At 50.4% G+C, this 18,906-nt stretch overlaps 7 protein-coding genes across 7 annotated transcripts; 2 read left to right on the forward strand and 5 right to left on the reverse strand.

The window, feature by feature from the left end:
- Nucleotides 1-464: 464 nt before the first annotated feature.
- On the reverse strand, nt 465-2,999 carry mx1_0 (Interferon-induced GTP-binding protein Mx1; the record flags this gene model as incomplete). The annotated part of the gene is made up of 2 exons (XM_066131114.1): nt 465-1,082; nt 1,176-2,999. The coding sequence occupies 2 exons, from the start codon at nt 2,997-2,999 to the stop codon at nt 465-467; spliced, it is 2,442 nt and encodes an 813-aa protein (XP_065987172.1).
- A 1,922-nt stretch (nt 3,000-4,921) lies between these two features.
- Nucleotides 4,922-6,574, reverse strand: G6M90_00g079230 (uncharacterized protein; the record flags this gene model as incomplete). Its single annotated transcript, XM_066131115.1, has 1 exon — nt 4,922-6,574. The coding sequence occupies one exon, from the start codon at nt 6,572-6,574 to the stop codon at nt 4,922-4,924; it is 1,653 nt and encodes a 550-aa protein (XP_065987202.1).
- A 1,233-nt stretch (nt 6,575-7,807) lies between these two features.
- ANKRD50_5 (Ankyrin repeat domain-containing protein 50) lies at nt 7,808-9,046 on the forward strand (the record flags this gene model as incomplete). Its single annotated transcript, XM_066131116.1, has 2 exons — nt 7,808-7,947; nt 7,981-9,046. The coding sequence occupies 2 exons, from the start codon at nt 7,808-7,810 to the stop codon at nt 9,044-9,046; spliced, it is 1,206 nt and encodes a 401-aa protein (XP_065986961.1).
- A 1,467-nt stretch (nt 9,047-10,513) lies between these two features.
- On the reverse strand, nt 10,514-11,161 carry hsp30_1 (heat shock protein; the record flags this gene model as incomplete). Its single annotated transcript, XM_066131117.1, has 1 exon — nt 10,514-11,161. The coding sequence occupies one exon, from the start codon at nt 11,159-11,161 to the stop codon at nt 10,514-10,516; it is 648 nt and encodes a 215-aa protein (XP_065986989.1).
- A 713-nt stretch (nt 11,162-11,874) lies between these two features.
- Nucleotides 11,875-12,298, reverse strand: abcC_0 (ABC multidrug transporter C; the record flags this gene model as incomplete). Its single annotated transcript, XM_066131118.1, has 2 exons — nt 11,875-12,060; nt 12,119-12,298. 2 exons carry the CDS (start codon nt 12,296-12,298, stop codon nt 11,875-11,877), a joined length of 366 nt encoding a protein of 121 aa, XP_065987024.1.
- Nucleotides 12,299-14,842: 2,544 nt separating this feature from the next.
- On the forward strand, nt 14,843-15,755 carry cctT (Short-chain dehydrogenase cctT; the record flags this gene model as incomplete). Its single annotated transcript, XM_066131119.1, has 2 exons — nt 14,843-15,643; nt 15,708-15,755. 2 exons carry the CDS (start codon nt 14,843-14,845, stop codon nt 15,753-15,755), a joined length of 849 nt encoding a protein of 282 aa, XP_065987064.1.
- An 893-nt stretch (nt 15,756-16,648) lies between these two features.
- Nucleotides 16,649-17,554, reverse strand: G6M90_00g079280 (uncharacterized protein; the record flags this gene model as incomplete). The annotated part of the gene is made up of 3 exons (XM_066131120.1): nt 16,649-16,916; nt 16,984-17,085; nt 17,364-17,554. 3 exons carry the CDS (start codon nt 17,552-17,554, stop codon nt 16,649-16,651), a joined length of 561 nt encoding a protein of 186 aa, XP_065987206.1.
- Nucleotides 17,555-18,906: the final 1,352 nt, after the last annotated feature.

Consider the following 18,906-nt stretch of genomic DNA (forward strand, 5'->3'; position numbering starts at 1 on the left):
ATGTGCCCTGTACAGTCAACAGATGCAGTAGCTAATTTTTGGCCATGTGAAAGAGAAGAGGCGACAACATGTTACATGTACAACCACTTTTCTGATATAGAACAGCAGCTTTCTGCGGCTGGCACCACTTAACATGGCGTGTTTAAAGTGAAGTTTCTTATACTAAGATTCTCTATCGCCGGTGTTAAAAGCAAGTTAAAAACCCTAACCTTGAACTTTTTATGAAAGGCTCTAAAATTCCTCTCTTTCTTGATACGGATATGAAAGACGACACCAAGAATTTATTCGGCTAGTAATACTGGGAAGTATATGTGAGTTAGGGTATTGGCCAGATATCTATCTGGATATTAGGCATGAAGTCCAGTGTTATTTTCTTTGTTTCTATTTTTATCTCCTCACAGTAATACTAAAATATGCCGTTCGCGTTCGTGTCTGGCTCTTGTATTACCTGAAATCCAACCATTTTAATCTATATCACCAAGTAGGTGGCTTGATTGATGTGCGACGTCTCCAAGATCCAGCCTCTGTGCACATTGTCTATCGTCCACAACCCTTTCCTTCTTGCTTTTCTTCTTCTTCTTTTTTACAGGCGTACAAGTATTCGAAAGATTATCCACCGTATCTTGCGCAGAGAATACATACCCTGTGTCATCGGGATGATAGCTTTCGGGAGGGACATCATTTTGAAGCGAGTCTACATGGGTCTCGGTCTCGACTTGGCCATCTTGGGTCTGGTCCGCTGCCATCTTTCCCGAATCGATATCCTCAACCTCAAGCTCACCTAGATTTTGTGTACTGTCCTCGGTGATTGTGTCCTCGTATGAGCCGCCTGAAGGACAAGCCGGCGAATGATGAACATTGTGCCTCCTGAGCTCAGCCTTGCTGCCTTCAAGAACTGCAAGCTTCTCTTGAATGCGCCTTCGCTCTGAAGCCGAATATTCGCTTTCCGCAGCTAAGCAAAGAGTTTCCTCATCATCGAGTCCAAATACTGCGTCTGACTGAAAAATGAACGGAAGTCTACTAATAAGACGACATTCGACAGCTAGCACACTGATGTCGTCTATGAGCCTCTTACTAGCGAGCTTTCAAACAGAACTTCGTGTTAGCATATTGTTTGAATGTCCCAGCAACAATTAGAAACAGACGAGTTAGAAAGCAGTAGGAAGAATGCTCACTTTGTAATATGCTTCCGCGTAATCGATTGCCAGGCTGCACGCATAAGATTCCATGTCCACTTCAGTATGATCTTCCAACTGAGCAATTAATGCAGAGGGATTCATGTACACGTTTTGAACCACAGGGCTTATTTCGTCGTCTCCCAACAGCATCCTAAATCCCTCTCTGAGCTTATGTCGGCGTCGGTCCTCCTGGATCTTCTGAACAGTGTCTGTCAGATAGTGATTGTATGTAATCGGATGGACTGTACGGTGCGGTAGGAGCAGTTTCTGGAATTCGGAGTCCAGGTCGTCGCTGAGACTGTCAATAGCCTTATTAATAACCTGGAGGATTCCTTCTGCCGTCTCTTCAACTGCGACGTGCTCCGCGATGGTTTTTGCTACTTCATAGACGATTCTGAGGACATCGCTCTTCACATCTGCAACAATGCCGTCCCACGGCTGACACTGTTCTATAAAGAGCTCTCCGATGATGAGTGGATTGAAGGTGCCAGGCAATTCACGCCCTCTGTTTCGTCTCATTAAATCCTTGACCTCGCCCATGTATGAAGATCTCGTAATCTGACGTCCAGAAAGTTTCGCTTCATCTTCAGAGTCGACTATAATTTTGTTCTGGCCGCGTTGACGTACCGTTTGGGCGAAGAGTGTAAGAGTCTCTTGCACACGGGCTCTGAGGCGCTTTCGATAACCTTCATCAGTTTTGGCGCTACCAAAGAATACATTATTGTATTCTCCATCCACAGCAGCCCGCATAATTGCTGTGAAGTCTCGGCTGACTTGAAATAGATACCTGCGTTGCTCCGCTGGCGTAGTACGCGCTGTACCCAGTCGGTTCAAGTGGTTCCGGCAATTCGTAATCTCGATGTCAATGTCCTGAACAAAACTTGGCAGATGTTGTAATATCTGGTCCTTCAAAACGTTACTGAGCTTTGGCCTTAGTGATTGCACTCCCAGATATTTGTTATCTAAAGCAGCCCACGGCCAAGCTGAGAAAAATGCCTCTTCAGCCTCGTCTCGCTCATTCGAACTGGCGTGCCTCATCTTAAAGTCTCGGTTCTTTAAGACGTGCCAACCAAGGCGAAAAAATACATCCTGGTTTTGCGCCAGTCGAATGTAGGCAGCCTCGCTGTCAGATCCAGAGTCCAATGTATCTGGCTTCGTGATGAGGCCAAGGGTCCGGAGACCATGCGGATCAAGCTCGCGAGCCATCTCGGTGATCTCCTGTAAAGCAAAGTCGCTTTTTGCCGACACTACAGCAAGTATAATGCTCCGAGGTCTTTTGACGTAATCGCGAACCATCTTGCTTACTATGAGTGCATCTTCGGCGGATTGGTCTCGATTGCCTGCTCGAAACAGCCCTGGAAGATCAACCATGGTCAGATGTGGTTGAACTGGCCCACATAACTCTATTCGTAGGACATCGGTGCTGAATTTTCTTGTTTCTGAAAGGTTCATGGCTTCCTTTGCCTTTTCAACGATAGTACCAATGTCGGGCTCAGAAGATTGAGTGTCGACGCTGAAGCCTCTAAGCTGTGCTTTCTCCTCGGCTGATCTCTCCGGATCAGGATTGATGGAAATTTTAACAGCGTTTTGAGCATGACGGCGAAGGATCAGTTCAGTAGGAAATCGAGTGCAAAGGTTATCTTTAGTTGGGAAAGTCATGCCGGAGATTGCCTCAAGAACAGAGCTTTTCCCAGCAGACTGATCTCCGCAGACCACGATTTCCGGCAAGTCAACATACTTGCCCAGTCCCCTGGATCGTAGCTTGTCAATTACATCGAGCAGGTTTCGGTGCTCGGGGGATTGGAGCGCTATAGTCCTCATCTTTTTCGTGTATCTTCGGCTCCAATAAAGGATTTAATGTCCAGAGGTAAGAGGAGAAGAAGAGAAGAGAGCGGGGTTACTGATAAGACAATACTCCAATGAATACTTGAAGATTTAGGTTGGGCATCAACTGCGTGTCTCAAGTACGTGGCATTGGCCAGCCTTCCGCATAAATAGTGGTGCCGATGCTGCGAAGTCACTACAGCTGTGACAAGGGTACAATACAGAAGACTTGGAGTAAAAGACTCAGTTGCAGACGTAATGTCGAATAGCGTCAAAGGCCCTTAATTTTCCCAGAGGAAGGAAGGGAATAGTGACTACTATATATACCTGAAGGGAACGTCTGTGCCTAGGGCTCTTGCCCGGTCATGTGTTCAATCTGTGTAACCAATAGGTCATTTGTTGGTGAAGCCCCTTTGTTGGGTTTCAAATTTGTTGGGCCTTTTCCGTGTAACAACAACTGAGATCTTCAGTTGACATTCGACCAGTCAAAATGAAGAGATTGCTGCAAACCTTGAATGCTCCTAGGGAGCGATAGCGCCAAGCACCGAGGGGGTCTCGTGCCCTCGTCCAGTAGCAGTGGAAGTGTGGCAAGGGCTTCAGAACTTTGATAAAAGGTCTTGAAAACAAGGGTTGAAATTCAACCAACAAATCTCTTGGGAATCAAGGATTCGTAGTTTCTTCCAAGGTCCATGAGGCAGGAAGCCCTTATTTCTACAGAGTACGTGAGCCACTCGGGGCTGGATGCCGCAGACGCCAAAGGCTTCCAACTAGGTCTTGATCCCTTGTGTAACTATCGTCGGGTTCAAGGTTCGGCCCATGCCTTCATGGCAACGTGTCATCCGTGTAACATCCCGGGCCAGTTGGCCACGACAACATCAGCCTGCTGCGGACATATCCTATGGGGCGTTGGGGTTACAGGGAGAGGAACATGCAGTTGTCAACGTCAACTACGCTAAAAGTCGCCAGTAGAGCACAATTGGTTGACTTTATATCTTGAAAGGCATTGATTTTAGCGACTTGCCTGCGTCGCGGGACAAGTTTACGCATAATCAAGGCGTTTTTTACCATGTAATCTAGACACTTCTTTTTACTACACTTACATCTGGGTCAATGATGTGAATCAATGCAATTCGGCAGGTACACTCCTGCCATTTCTAACCTATTCAATAAGCTTGGTCATCCTCGAATGTGTTCATTTGACCTGCTCTTAGGTATTAAAACCTTACTACTTACCTTTCTTGATTTGCTCTCTCTGTTTTACAGTGCGGCAGAATGCAGCCGGTCAGGCAACTAAGAAAATCTGGAAGTCAAATGTCTTAACTCTTAAGTAAGGGCAAGGTCCCTCACCGCCTCTTAATATAAATAAAGGTTTTTTTGGCCTTAAAGCTTCAAGTAAAACTAAGGACCTTTAATATTAAAGCAAAGCACTAGCTGGATGTGAACACTGTTCTAAGCCCCTAAAACACAGGCCCTTGTCACACCAGTCCCAGCAGTCGTCTTCTGCCGTGCGTACATTGATATGTATGTATGTGTAAAGGACCCAAGACGAAGCAATATCATACCACTGGGTATTATGCCAGATAAACCTCGAAGGTAGTTTAAAGTGATGGGCTGGCTATTACTGTATTCTTATAACCCGTTAGTGCGAGAAAGATTGATAGAAGGAGGCCCTACTGTGGCATTTAATGACTTGCCACGTCGCAGACTGAGAGACTTTAAATGCAATCTACTGAAGTGCGCTTTGAACTTGCGGTTTGAATTATCTTGCACAGCAATTTCAGAAACGCGTACAAGTTTGTACTGAAGATTGAATACCCAACATGGTCCCGGCAGTTGCATGAGGGTTGCTCAGGGTAGTTACGACACAGATCACACCATCACGCTCTTTAAACCAAGGCCTAACCTGGCCCATGCTTCTCCTATATGGTATAAGTCCACTCCGCCACAGCATCCTCCCACGTCATAAAGTAGGGATTCTGGAAGTAAGCAACCCCCTCATCTCCCAGCTCATGGATCCAAGGGTGGCCGCCGCGTGTCGAGGCGACATGCTCCGAGGCGACATTATGCCCCCACCACCACCAACGCGCCTGGTCATCCGGATTCGAACTCTCGGGTGGAAGTCCATACCTTTCGATGACGCCGACTGAGAAGAAACCCCGACAGTCGTCACACCAGAAGCTTTCCGAGAGGTGCGCGGCCATGGCTCGTGAGGCGGCTATCTTCTTGGAACTAAGGACAATGGGCTGATTGTGCATGAGGAAGTGTACAAGCGACCACACCTGGTTTGGCTGGTTGGACAGCGTGCCCCCCTCAGCGAGAGCCTCATTGATTTCCGATCCAGGAATATCAGCTTGGGCGACGCAGTCCGCCGGACTTCCAAACAGGTTCGGATCCGGAATCAGCGCCATGAGCTCGTCGAAACTAGGAATCTCCCCAAAGAGATCGGTCGGCCACAACACCGCGGCGATATTATAGAACCTATGCTGCGTGGCGAGGACGCTGATGCCCACGGCGCTGGAGCGGTTCCAGTACGCGCAGTCGGCGGCGGTTGCAATCTCGCCCGGATACAAGAGCACGGCGCGCCGGAGCGTTTCCACCGTCTGCTCCCGTGTCAGACCGCCCCTTGGCGCTTCGGGCTCCGTCCTCGGACACTGCGTGGAATCCCACCACGGGCCGGCAAAGCATATATCCTGGGGCCGTTGGTGGACGCAGGTCGATGGCCGTACGTCAAAGTCGGGCCCGGTGCAGGTGAGCTCGGGGCCGCAGACGAGCGGGCGAGGGAACGGCGCGCCGTCTTGTTCCCGCCTGTAATTCAAGCCGAATTCGCGCTCGTACGCGCCAAACTCGAGCGGATTGCCGATGCAACTCTGCTCCGCCTGCCGAAACTTGACGCACCTGCCCCTGATGGGCTTCCAGGCCTCGATCTTGGGTCCCAGTTTGATGCCATAGTCGCCTATGGTGCTGGCGACGCATTCGGAATAGTAGCTGTCAATCAAGGCCTGGTCAGACGAGTTGCCGACGAAGTCAGCGGCCTTGTAGCAGTATTCCCATTGCGGCGTTGACCCGTCGCGGTTCATTGCCCACGGGCCCCATCTCTCGTGGATATCGATCATGCACCACTCGTTTGCTGAGCAGATGCCGGGCTGTTCGTAGCAGTCTAGTCGAGGGGGGATGGGGCAGAATACATCCTCGCAGGTTAATTTGACGAGATGGCCCTCGGCGGCCGTGCGGACAACGGGCACTTCGCCGCTCGTGTCGACGTAGGTGAGGTCTTGGCTTGCAATGCTGCAACCTCCCTGGGTGAACCACATGCGCTGGCTCTCGTCCGGGATCCCGCAGGAGAGGTCGTCGTGGCCATGGGTTCTTGCGTCCGTCTTGGGTGCCGTCAAGTGACCACGGGACACGCGCTCGTCCCGCATCATGGCCCATCGGCTCTGAACCGCCCGAGGCCACGAGGCGATGCGATAATGCGATGGATTTGCACCGACATTGCTGAATAGGGCTGAAACTAGGAGAGCGAGGACGACATGTCGCTTCCCTCCGCCTCCCTGCATTGGTGGCTTGTTGAGCATCGTGGGTGTTATTGGTGAGGTGTAGGACTCGCCGTCAAGGCCATTTTCGCAAATAGACCAATCTATTGATATAAATGATTTTTACGCGTGTATAATTCGTGTTGCTAGCTCTGGGGTAGACTTGTTGTCCACACCACGGATCCGGATCCATTGCATTCCACGAGCCGTGTTCAAGACGCTGTTCCAAGCCCCCTCCATGTAAGGGTCTCATGAAGCAGCAGACACAGTTGAACAGTGGTATGCAGCTCTGCGCTTCTCATAGTTGGGCTGCCCATCACGGCCAAAAATTTCGTCTGCCGAGGAGACCGCGCTCTAAGTCGCCATGAAAGCTAGGTGCTTTACTCTATAGGAATTCTCATGTCTATTTCTCTTGATGCACTGTACAGAAGCCTTTTTGAAGCTTGCCGTAGCACACAAGTACATGTCGTTGAAGAATGTCAAACGCAATGCGTTGGCATGTCTCTCATCGGGCGTGGGTGAGTCGCGACACCCCCCAGGTTGTTTTCCAGATATCGCGCTCTCTTTGGCAACTTTCCGCTGCGTTCTTGCAGATTATCTCCACCTCCTCTGCAAGTTAAGTGTATATGCTACGCTGTTTAGATTGCGGCAACGCGCGGGCAATTATCATCTTTTTTGTGTGTTGTTGCGCGGAACACTCCCGCACCTACAGTTTACCCTCACTTGAGCGCGCTCTCCTGTACATCGCACTTGAGCCGACAATGTGGATGAGAATTTGAAACAGAACCGGCATTTGTGGTTTCCGGGGAGACACCAAGAATGGGCGGTAGCGGTCAGAACGGCGTTGAAGCATGCTCCAGCACCCCCTTTGGATTCGGCCAGAATAGCTCTTATTTACCCGCGGTATTTGTATGCTACAATTCCAAGGCCAAAATATGGGGCGTATGCGCAAAGCATAGACAAGAGACTTTCAACTTGCATCCCAGTCCTATGCTGAAGGAATGATTCTCTATCAATCATCGCGGATGACGGACAGCCCTCGTATAAGCCCGAGGATGAGATACTTGTACTGACCGGCTGTTTACCATATAAACGAAATTTAAGAATTTCTGACGCTGTTTCGAGCATATGCCAGCACATCCAACTAGTAGACCAGCTTTAACTAATAGCTGCAAACATGCCCAATTGACATCAATGGACAGTATGTTTTAATCGTGTTGTCCCTAATTTTAGGACGCTATGGCTGCGTGATCTCCTCCCGAGCTTTTTGCCAGGATGCCGGGTCTACACCTACGGCTACCCCTCTCAAATCTTCTCCGAATCGTTCGCACGGGTGCACGATTTCGCGCGGAGGCTCCTAATCGAAATAAGAGACCTCCAGGACGGCTCGACTACGATGCGATTATCTACCTTCTGTATGTATCCGAACATATCTGATACTCATCCAGCACCCGCGTCCTATTTAACCTGCAAACTGCGCTCAAGGATCTGCTCGGGAGCGGGAATACACCTCTGGCCGTAATAAATAGAGGCCTATTCTGGGCGTGTCAGCTTGGCCATGGCAGCGTCGTTACTACTCTGCTCACAGCAGGAGCTGATCCAAATTCCCGGCAAGTTCAACAACAGAGTGCACTTACAGTTGCCTCCCAACATGGTCATTTGGAATTTGTCATGACCGTGATGGCACTCGAAAGAACTGACATCAATGCAGGGGGACGAAGAGGTAGGAGCGCACTATCATTCGCATGCGGCAATGGACACGAAGGCATTGTGAAGAAGCTGCTGGGCCGGAGGGACTGCAATGCCGACCATACGGACGATTCCAAGGCCACGCCATTTTTTTGGGCCGGAGGAGGAGGACATCACTCCATCATCTCAACTTTGGCAAGGCAGCCGGCCGTTAATATTAACCACCGGGATAAGAACGGACGCACGGCTGTTTCGTGGGCTGCCGGGGATGGAATGGATGACACGTTAAAACTTTTGCTCAAAATTCCAGGCATCCACGTCAATCTCAAAGACAAAACTGGGAAGTCACCCCTTTCCTGGGCCGCAGATTACGGCTTTGCCGTACTCCTCGAGAGCACGGCCGTGGACATATTGAGCGTCGATGAGACAGGGAGAATCGCAATATCATGGGCCTCGGGAGGCGGGCACTGTGACTGCCTAGTTAATCTCCTTGGCAAAGGAAAGCTCGGTGCAGACGTTGAAGATACAGCAGGATGGACGCCTCTGGCGTGGGCTATTCAGAAAGACTCGCCAAAGACTATCCACACTCTGATTTCAGACGGAGGTGTCGACATCGAACGAACGGACCGTAGCCGAAGGACGGCGTTGAACTGGGCGGTTGAATGCGGACACGCGCCTGTCGTGCAGGTGCTTCTGCAGGCAGGAGCCAGTCCTGGTTCGAGAAGAAATGGAGGCGGATCGGCGATACGCACAGCTACACGGCTCGGGCGAAATGACTTGCTAGATATGCTTAAAAAGTATAGCATTGAATGGGAAACCGATTAGTTTGGACCTACTTCCCTTGAGCATTGTTGCTCGAAATCAAACTGCCACAGTGAACGCTAGACTGGCGAGTTATAGTCCTTGTGAATATGCTGCAAGCTGAGACGGGGCTGCTGTAGTTGCTATCGTACAAGGTGAACGAACCGTGAACCATTGCTGTTGCTTCAATTTCTTCTTGGACCTAACGCAGCTTCCGGCAGTCATAGATGATGCAACTACAGTGGCGACAATCGAGTAGTTCCTTCTGACTAGGTCCGAATTGCCAAGCATTAAAATAGAAATATATGAGAGTATTTCACCATCCATATTCTCATATTTTGCAACGTTACTAACCCAATGTCCTTTCATTCGTTGACTGACTTCTCGCCTGGAAAGAGATTCAAGGCTAGATTAATGGTAGCTGATGACTATTGATGTCCGGCTTGCTCAAGCATCCACGTCAGAGGTTGATCTAAGAACATCTCAGCATCTTTGCCATTCAACACATATGTACCCGGAATCCACGAACAGATCTTTGGTGAATCCAAAAAGTTATCGCCTTGAGATGCAGAAACGGGCACGATGCTCACGCTGGTAAAGTTCCATTAGGATGATTGGTAGCGTAGTTTGGGGACTTGCTTACTTTGACGCCACCGACACAACAGCAGAAAATTTATTCGCAATCGCTTTGAAAGCCGCCTCGGACCAGTCCATCTAATCCCTAGACTCCTGGCTTAGTACCACATCAAGATAAGCTCGGGCTGAAGTAAAGTTACACACATCTTACTGACAATGACTATAAGCTTTTTGTTATACCGAAGCGAACCGGCCGAGAGCATGGATGCTAAGGAATCACTGGAGGATTTTCCTTCGTCTGCGCTTTTGACATCCACAACCCAAAACACGTAGTCGGGTAATTTCCTCTCTGCTGTGCCAAGAATGTGAGCATCTTGGTCTGTGTATTACAATCCAATTGAACTTCACACCTTGCTCTGGACTATATTTATTATGTTGGCGGGGGCTGATTCCCATCGTCGTCCGGTTCGCGTCGGTATACTTTGAGTCAACAAATTGGCCAAGTCTTGCGTCCAACTCCTTCTGGACGGCACGTATCTCAGACACAAGTATAGTCTCGGGCACGTTGAACATTTCCTCCTCGAAGCCCAGACGCCCCCAGGCATTCCAACACTTGGCTACATGAAACACGTCTGCCATTATGCCTGGAAGCCTCCTGCGACGGCTGAGCTGCTGTTCATAGGTCATTGGTGACTCGGAGAAGGTCTCACAATCATAGACATCCGCTAGGTTGTCAAAACTTTCCTTATCAGCAAACGTGTCGTGATGAAACGCGTGTATTAAGTGTTACTAAACTAGTTTATTTAGCCTTAATAATAATAATAGATATCTTTCAATTCTTCAATTCCTGTAACATTCAACGAACCCTACATATAATAACAAATATAAATATTAACCCTGGTATCGAAAGGCGCTTTAGTTGATAGCAATACGCCGAGATGCTTGCTTCTTGGCCTTTGGCACGACAACGCTCAGAATACCATCATTGAAACTTGCCGTAACGGCACCCTGATCAACTGGCGTGGGGAAATTAAACGTTCGAGAAAATTCGCCGACGCTGCGTTCAGAGAGCCAGTACTTGACGCCCTGCTCAGATTCCTTCTGGTCTGACTTTTGAACAGCAGTTTCGTCTTGCTGAGCTGGTTCCTTCCCTTGGGCGTCTGCTTGGTCGGTATTTTCTACAGTCGCCTTATGTGGGGACGATTCACTGTCCTCGGCGATGGCGCCCTTGCTGATGGATTGTTCAAGGGCCCCGGCGTGTGGAGTTCCAGAAGTGTACGATCTCTCAGACCTACCGCGAACAATCAAGGTCTGAGGCTCCGCGAATTCAATGTGGACGTTTTCCTTGGTCAGGCCGGGCAGTTCGCCGTGAAGTTCGTAACTGTCACCAGATTCACGGACGTCGAATGCGGGTTGCCAGAGGGCGCCGCCAGCTCGCTTCTTGTCATGGTGATGACTGGATGGAGTGGCTTGGCGACTGTAATTGTCAAAGTCGTCGAGCAGGCGGAAGAGAGGAGTGAAGGAGTGAGAGTTGTCAAAGAATGCTCGTGGGAAGAAGGCCATTGTGTTTATGTGAGTTTGAAGGATTGGGGGGAAGAATGGGCTTGTTTTTTCTCGTTTTTGAGAACGTGTAAAAGACTTGAAGAGTGAGAGGTTTGCTGAACTTTTGAGTCTTGAGGAAAGAATGTGAAAGATCAAGTGGTTGATTTATACTTCGTATAGAGGGCAGCGTGGTATTGCATTTCTGACTGGAAAGTACGGGATGTTGCCATCATGTTCTTGCGGCAACTGGTGATGTCGTGGTTTACATGGGTGGGTGATGGAGTCGAAAGTTCTGGCCAAGTTCTAGAACGTCTGAGAGCCATCGGCGGCTTTCTGTGGGGCAACCGGCAACGGTCTGGTACGCACTAAGCCGGAAAGGGCATTAAAGTACCAACGTCGGCGTATTATGACGTCACTAGATTTCCATATTCACAACTCGCATCTACCGCGTTTTACGCAGAAAGCGGCGCCAAGTGCTGTGAAACCAGGCCGATATTATGAAGCAAGGGAAGAGAAACGACGGCGCGCAGGTTTAGTTAGGTAATCGAAGCAATTTATTGGGCAGTGTGTGTAATGTATGTAATTATCTCAATTCTAAGAAACACTGAAATATCCAGCACAGCAGGATGTTCCATATTGGAGCCTGGACCGGTCTCGTGTTCGAGATACAGAGCCCACAAAGCGAAGCCACATTGACATGTCTACGACAAGCACAAAGTTGAAGAGGAACCACGTCAAGAATGTGGCGGCGGTTCGCCAAGGTGCTGCATGAAATAGAGTGCGATCTGGAATAGTAAAGCTGTGGCAAGTTTGTCGGGTGTGTCACAAATCATCGAGGCAGCAGCGTCAGTAAAGGGATGATAAAAGGCATACCGGTTATGTTTCCCTACTATTGGGCGCTGAGCCCAAATGGTAATAACCTTTGATCATTATCAGCTCGAGTATATGATGCGAGACGATGAGCAGGTAAGGACGAACCTCAAAGGCAGGGAAATAATCCGTGATTACGGGGGAGAAAAACATGAGAACCGCACTTCTGTCCATATTATCCGAGCTGTCGGGTAGACTGTAGTAGATGCTGCTGACCACGAGAGCGAGAAATTCATTCGCAATGACGGAGCCTATGGTTGCTGCAGGCTGATTCCACAGTCTTTGCATCTCTCTATGGAGATGGTTAAGCGTCTGAGGGAGAACTGAAATGGCATATGTCCAAGTTTTTATGCTGTTTGACGTCCGAGTCAGCCCTTTTACCTAATACTTGGCCTTTGGAGATTCTCTGCGTACCTCAGCTTTTTCCCTTATCCTCATTGAGTTGGACACTTACGGGCAGGAATTGGGTTTTCCATCTTGAAGCCTTTGATGCCTGTGCCGAGCCCAAGTGCTCCTTGGCCACACTTCCACGCCGTAGCAAACTCATCTGGCTATCGGGGGGCTTCATTCTCAAAGCCCCTATGGATGATTTGCTCTGTCGGGTTGATCATAGATGTTAGAAAGTCGGGCGTGGGGGCCCGGTTAGTTCTTTTAAAGCCGAGCTGGTGGAAGTCATCGTTGGCCTGCCGAATCCGAAGTAAATTTGACGGCTTTTATACAGGACTGTTACCATGTGAAATCCCTAAGATGGGCTGAATCACCAAAAGGTATTAGTTTTGGCCTGTTGCGAATTTCTCGGGCTGTTGGTTGGAGAATAGTGTACTAGTGCCTCACCTCATACATTGCCTCGTATGCTTGGTAGATACTCATGACAACTGCGGACTGCAATTAATCAGTGCAATTCCGTAGTAAGGTGATGAACTCCAGGGCAGTAGAACTATCCAGTCCTATCCACATGTGAATAGTCAATCCCGCTGTGGCGCGCAGTGTCGTCAACTGCAAGGCTTCTTTTATTGTCAATGTTGTCACGGAGCAAACACATTCGGCCTCGAAGTCCGTTCCATCGTCTCGATTGGCAGGGTCAGGGTTGTTGTCAAATGTGGACAACCAACCCACACAGCGAGAGACGGTTGGATAGAGGGGCAAGTGTAGCATTTTATCGTATAAATGGTCGCACTATTACATTATGCAGTCGACCAGGGGGTGTGTGGGGGGGGGGGGAGCTGTCAATGCTCACGTGTGCTGTTCAGCTAAACAGCGCTGGGAATCCGCCAGTTTCCCCGACGTTTTACATTCACACATCAATACAGATTTTCACCTGCAGATGTCTCTCTTGGCTTTTTCTAACTTTGCTGTTCTATGAAGCTGGGCCTTCTCAGTTAGCATCAAAATCTACTATTCAATTGTTGTCGTTGTGGCCATCGTGGCCGCCACATACATCTTTCTCAGAGATGTGGCTTTCCTCACTAAAAACACTAGAGAGTCAAGGTCAGTAGTCAGCACTATGCCTGTTTTGTAAGCACACTTTTCGTGATGCTCACAAAAACAAACCTACTACCTACATATGAGGCGTGAGGGTCTTTTCCTGTGCTTCCTTGGTTGAGATGTATACAAGACGCCTTATAGTATTTCCTGGTAACAGAGAAGAAAAATCGATTGCCAATCTGTTAATTCTTTCAACGTACCCAGGTCCCCCATCTCCGTCTTCAACTGCCTGTCTCTAGGTAGAAGGGAAGATTCGTTGTATATGCATCAGGGCGAGTGAGTCAGGGCATACAGGGTGGGCTGGTTAACACAAGAGCCACACGTGCATGAATACAATCAATAATTTGCAATTAGCTGGTTGGGCGGGTGTGGGCAAGGAGGACCAAAAAGTTTAATCGAAGGCAACCACTTGACTTTGATGCATAAGGAGGGTTACATGGGACATGGGTCACAGCGGCCTACATCTTTCACAGCCTAACCGAAGTAGTGTTTACTACCAACAGGCTTCTGACACTGAGAGTTATGAGCTAGGGCTTTAAGTATTAATGAGAGACCGACGTTGAGGCAGATGCTGCACCATTTGACCCAAATGCCTGCTCCAGGCTTGTGAAGGGCAGCCATGTCATTCTGTGTAACTCCAAATGTCAGACTCATGAAGAAATGAGAAATTTGAAGTCTTTAAGCCTCATTACGAGGCCAAGGCCCTGTAATACGGCCAGCGAAGCACAAAGTTGAATGTAGAGACTTGGTAAAGGACATGACGGAGCCGGTGAATAAAACAGTGCGGTCTGGTGTTCTATGAAGAGATCAGCTGACATAATCTTGGACTGGGCACGATGGCGCTTTCGAGGCCACCGTTGGCGCCTGTCACGACAAGTGTGCCCTTTACGGCAGGCATGCTGCGTGTCGAGGCGGTTGTGGCTCTTTGGAGGTCCAGATGTCATGGAGGAATTGATGATGAACCGGCCGGAGTAGCAGGATCCGCGGCTGACAGAGGCGTCAAGATTTGAACCAACGCCGGTGCGGTGCCAGGATGGATGACCTGTAGCTGCAGACGTGGACATGGACATGAATGACAGTCACGCCGGATTGGCGACGCGAGAGAGTGTGTCATGGCCGGAAAATGCTACCGTCATGCAGCCAGCACCCATTGGTCTGGTTGCATATTAATGTCTCAGATATCATTTCAATGCAATCACAGTGCGAGGTTGGTTGGTGCATTTTTATCATTGACGCCTGGCCTTGTTGTCAAGTGTCAACGTTGCGTCTGCCAGCTGGCAACAACTCCATGGCCCATCTGCATTTTGTTCGTGAGAATCGTCACACACAAAACCACAAAACAGCACAATGCCGAGGACCGTTCTCATTACCGGCTGCGGTCCCGCGGGGATAGGCGCGGCGCTCGCGACCGAGTTTCATCTGCGTGGCCACCGGGTTTTTGCCTCTGGCCTCTCCGAAAACCTCGTCGGCCACCTAGGCGAGCTGGGCATCGCGACATTGATCCTCGACGTCACGTCGGGCTCGTCCATCCAAGCCGCCGCCGCGCACGTGGCCAAGGCGACAGGCGGCAAGCTCGACATTCTCATCAACAATGCGGGGCTCATGCATGTCATGCCCTTTGCCGACACCGATGTCGACGCCGCGCGCAGAGTGCTCGAGGTCAACGTCCTGGGCGCCTTTGCCGTCACCAAGGCCTTTCTGCCGCTGCTCATGGCCGCCGCCGACGCGCAGGACGACCACTGCTCCCTCGTCGTCAATGTCGGCAGCGTCAACGAGGTCTTCCGGCCCTGCTTCTTCAGCATCTACAACGCGTCCAAGGCGGCCATTGAGGCCCTCGGCGCGACGCTCCGCACCGAGCTTGCGCCGCTGCGAGTTCATGTTGTCACGCTTAAGGCGGGCAGCGTACGCACGCCTCTGTTCGACAATGCGCCTCCCACTAAGCTGCCGGCAGACAGCCTGTATCAGCCCGTCAGGAGCTACGTCGAGGGGCGGCACATGCTCGACGGAGCCCAGTTTATGAGCCCCCAGGAGTACGCAAACAAGGTTGTTGGCGAGCTGATGCGGCCGTCGGTCAAACACGTCATATGGGCCGGTGGTTTGGCTACCCTTGCCTGGTTCCTGAGCTGGTTTGGCTGGGAAGGCATGCTTGTAAGTCACATCAGACCGGCCTGATCAGCTTTCGCATATGCCCTAGATGACCGACTGCTTGTAGGACCAGACACAGATCAAGCGGAACCAACTCTATAAGATTCGCAAATAGCCACTCTCCTCCCACAGCTACACAATACGAGACATGCAGTGTCCATACTTATTCTTTGTGTCTATGTTTTTAACTTTTCATCATGGGGTAATCAACGGCCCCGACTGACTGATTATCTCACAACGGTAAGCCAGTCGTGTTTGTTGCGAGCCGAGTCTGCAACTAGTTGACCGCGACCGGCCGTGGAATATCATTGTTTCTTTTTGAATATCAACACCATTTGCCGTGTTGTACAGCCGATGACCCCCCGTTACTCCATACAGGACGCGAGAAAAACTCGGTCGTTGGGTAGCACCACCTCGCCACCTCCAAGCGATGCTGCAGCTGCAGCTTCTACATCGTTCCGGCGCGGTTATTGGTTACTGGTCATGTACAAAAGTAGAGCCCCGGGGAGCTTCTGTTGGAGCTCTGCATCGCATCCCCCTGGTGGCTTACACTCGGAAAGCAGAACGGTGCGTGAGCCACTGCCACCGACCCCAACTTTGGGGGAGGTTGCCATTGCAACCCATTGTTGATGCAGCCGAGTGCAAACACTTCGTTTCCCAACATTTTCATCTTGTCTTGCATCGGCGGCTACCCGTTACGGCATGGAGCAGTATATCGGGGGCTTGCTCGAGTATGGCGATTCCAAGGCCCCATCACATCCTCGCCGATTTATGCTAGCAACATTGGAAGCCTCTTCCTTGACTGTCCAGCAAACATGTACTACTGTAGCTTAATCTTAGCGCCCATTCTATCCCATTGCCTGCAATGCGTCCTAAAACGGCAAATATGCCATGCGCAGATCCAAAGGCTTTGTCCAAGACTAATCTAATATCGAGCAATGGCGTCCTCCACCTCTATCTAGCGAGTACGACCACCAGCTTCCATCTCGAAAACCCATCATGCCTCGCTTATGTAGGGACACCGTTGCTTGCCACAGGCTCTTGTTTCACGGCTTCAACGTCGGCCCTTGCGCCACTGTTGAGCAGCCACGTGTCTCCCGTCTCCATGTAGTTTCGACCCTTATAGTTGGGGCGCTTCTCACGCCCTGTCCTGGGCTGATTCGGATCCGGCTTCCTGTTTGCCATGTCGGAACGACTGCTGGAACTGCGGCTGCCTCCCCACGAAGATTGGAGGGCTTTCAAAATCCGCGTCTCCAAGACGTGGACGCGCATGAATCTGGCAAAGGCCGGGGCCGAGCATATGATGAGGGAAGCGTCGGGGGGGGGTTAGTCGCGATACGTACTTGCAGAGCAACAAGACCCCGGCGTCGTACATCAGGTCCGGGTTTTCATCTTGGATGGATTTGACTCTGTACACGAGGGATGTGGCGCTCGCTACGACGGCCCTATAAAGCCAGGTTAGCCAGACGTAGACAGCACCGTGGCTTGTTGTGACTCCTCCTCCCGAGAGAGCGACCAGGAATACCGCTGCTACTTAGATCTTTTCCCGCCGGCTTAGATTAAGCCGGTAGATGGTGGGCAAGGGCAGGATGAGGATGTACACGTCGAGCAGGGTGCTTGCTGCGCCTTGGCCGACGGCCCAGTATAGAGGAAACAGGGTGCTTCAGAGGGCCTCGGCAATGAGCTCGTCCACGTCTTGCCTAGGTAAAGAGCGGCAAAGTACGAGTTGACGGCCAGGCCTGATGTGTATATTACAAAGGTACAAGCTATTCCGGCCCAGATGGCAATCTTCATCGCCTTGGAGACGGAGAAGAGCTGAAGAAGGAGCAGCAAGGTGGCCGTCTTGGCAAAAAGAAGGCTGAAATTCAGCAGGCTCTCCCACTCGTAGGAGAGATTTTTTTTGTTCAGGCTCATGTTAGTAACAACTTTGGGCTGCTGGGACCGTCACACCACCTTTTGGTGCTCCTCATTGACCCAGCACAGAGGCATGTCCCACGAGTGTCGGAAAAGCCTGGAAACCATATTATATATATATATAAACTCGATTAGTCCCATGGCGGTTTTGCAGCAGATGCGGTGACTCGTTGCGGCGGGACATGACAAGGCCCAAGACATGCCGGGAATGAACTGTCATGAAAGCTTGGGATAGGAAAAAAGAAAGGGGGTGCCAAAAAAGTACAGGCAATCATTGTGACGGTATCCGCGATGTTTGACAGGACAGCCAGAGTCACAAACACTAGGTGACTGTCATGAGCATTGTCGCAAGACGTGTGCGTGCCTTGATAGGAATGGCCGTACAGTCGCTCCAAGTAAACTTTTGCGCATTCACGTACAGCCTGCCGAGCCCGAAGACGGTGGCGACGGTTGTTAGAATCACGCTCACTGATATTATCACAGGTTTCAGACTGGCGTTGCCAAAGTCGGGGACCAGTCCGTCGGGGGAACACCGCTCGGCACCTGGCAGAAATCCGTTTCTGGCGGAAACAAGTGGTAAATGGAACCAGACGCATTGTCGACAAGAAATAGGAGCCGTTGACTTGAAGAGGGATGTGGTGGACAGAGAAGGCGAAAAGAACACAAGAAATGTTAGAGTGAGCAGATGTCTCGAGACCAGCAACAACTAGTATCCTAGAGAGTTCTTCACCATGCTCTCGATGGAATCAGGATGAAATTGTCGAGGTGTTCCGCCTGGGATATGCGTCTGGTAGGGGTGTCTCCTTGCTCTAGCATCACTTTTAAGCCTCCCGATGCTACATTGTATCGAAAATCCTCGTCACCAATAGCAGGTGCACGTGGGGCCTTCGCCCCCAAACGCCCGGATGGTCGTACAAGAGCCCGTATTTTTAGATGCCGAGTTTTATCCCTTGTATTCGGGGTGCCCTGACGATGCGTCATCGACAGGTATCCATGTCCCAACCCTGCAAGGCGGATTCCTATTTCCAAGGCGGTGTAGATATCATGGTCCCCGTTACTATCACACATGTAAGCGGACGCGGACGCAGGCGACCCAATGTGAAAAGGGTTGTACTTTGATTAGCATTGGTGTGTAGTGCTTGCGGCCCTATATAATGTGTCGATTTCTCCTGGTGTCTTGCTCATACCAACCGGCCTGTTCCATCCCATGAACGGACCATCACCCATCGTCATATGTGCACTGGATAGTTGACCTGACGGAGGGAACAGGTTACACAACATCATGGCGCAGCCTGGCCATCGCCAGGAGACGATTGCGGGCCAGGACGGCTTCTACACCTCGTGTATCCGGT

The sequence above is a fragment of the Metarhizium brunneum genome, chromosome 4 (genome assembly GCF_013426205.1).
Source record: "Metarhizium brunneum chromosome 4, complete sequence".
Classification (NCBI taxonomy): Eukaryota; Fungi; Ascomycota; class Sordariomycetes; order Hypocreales; family Clavicipitaceae; genus Metarhizium; species Metarhizium brunneum.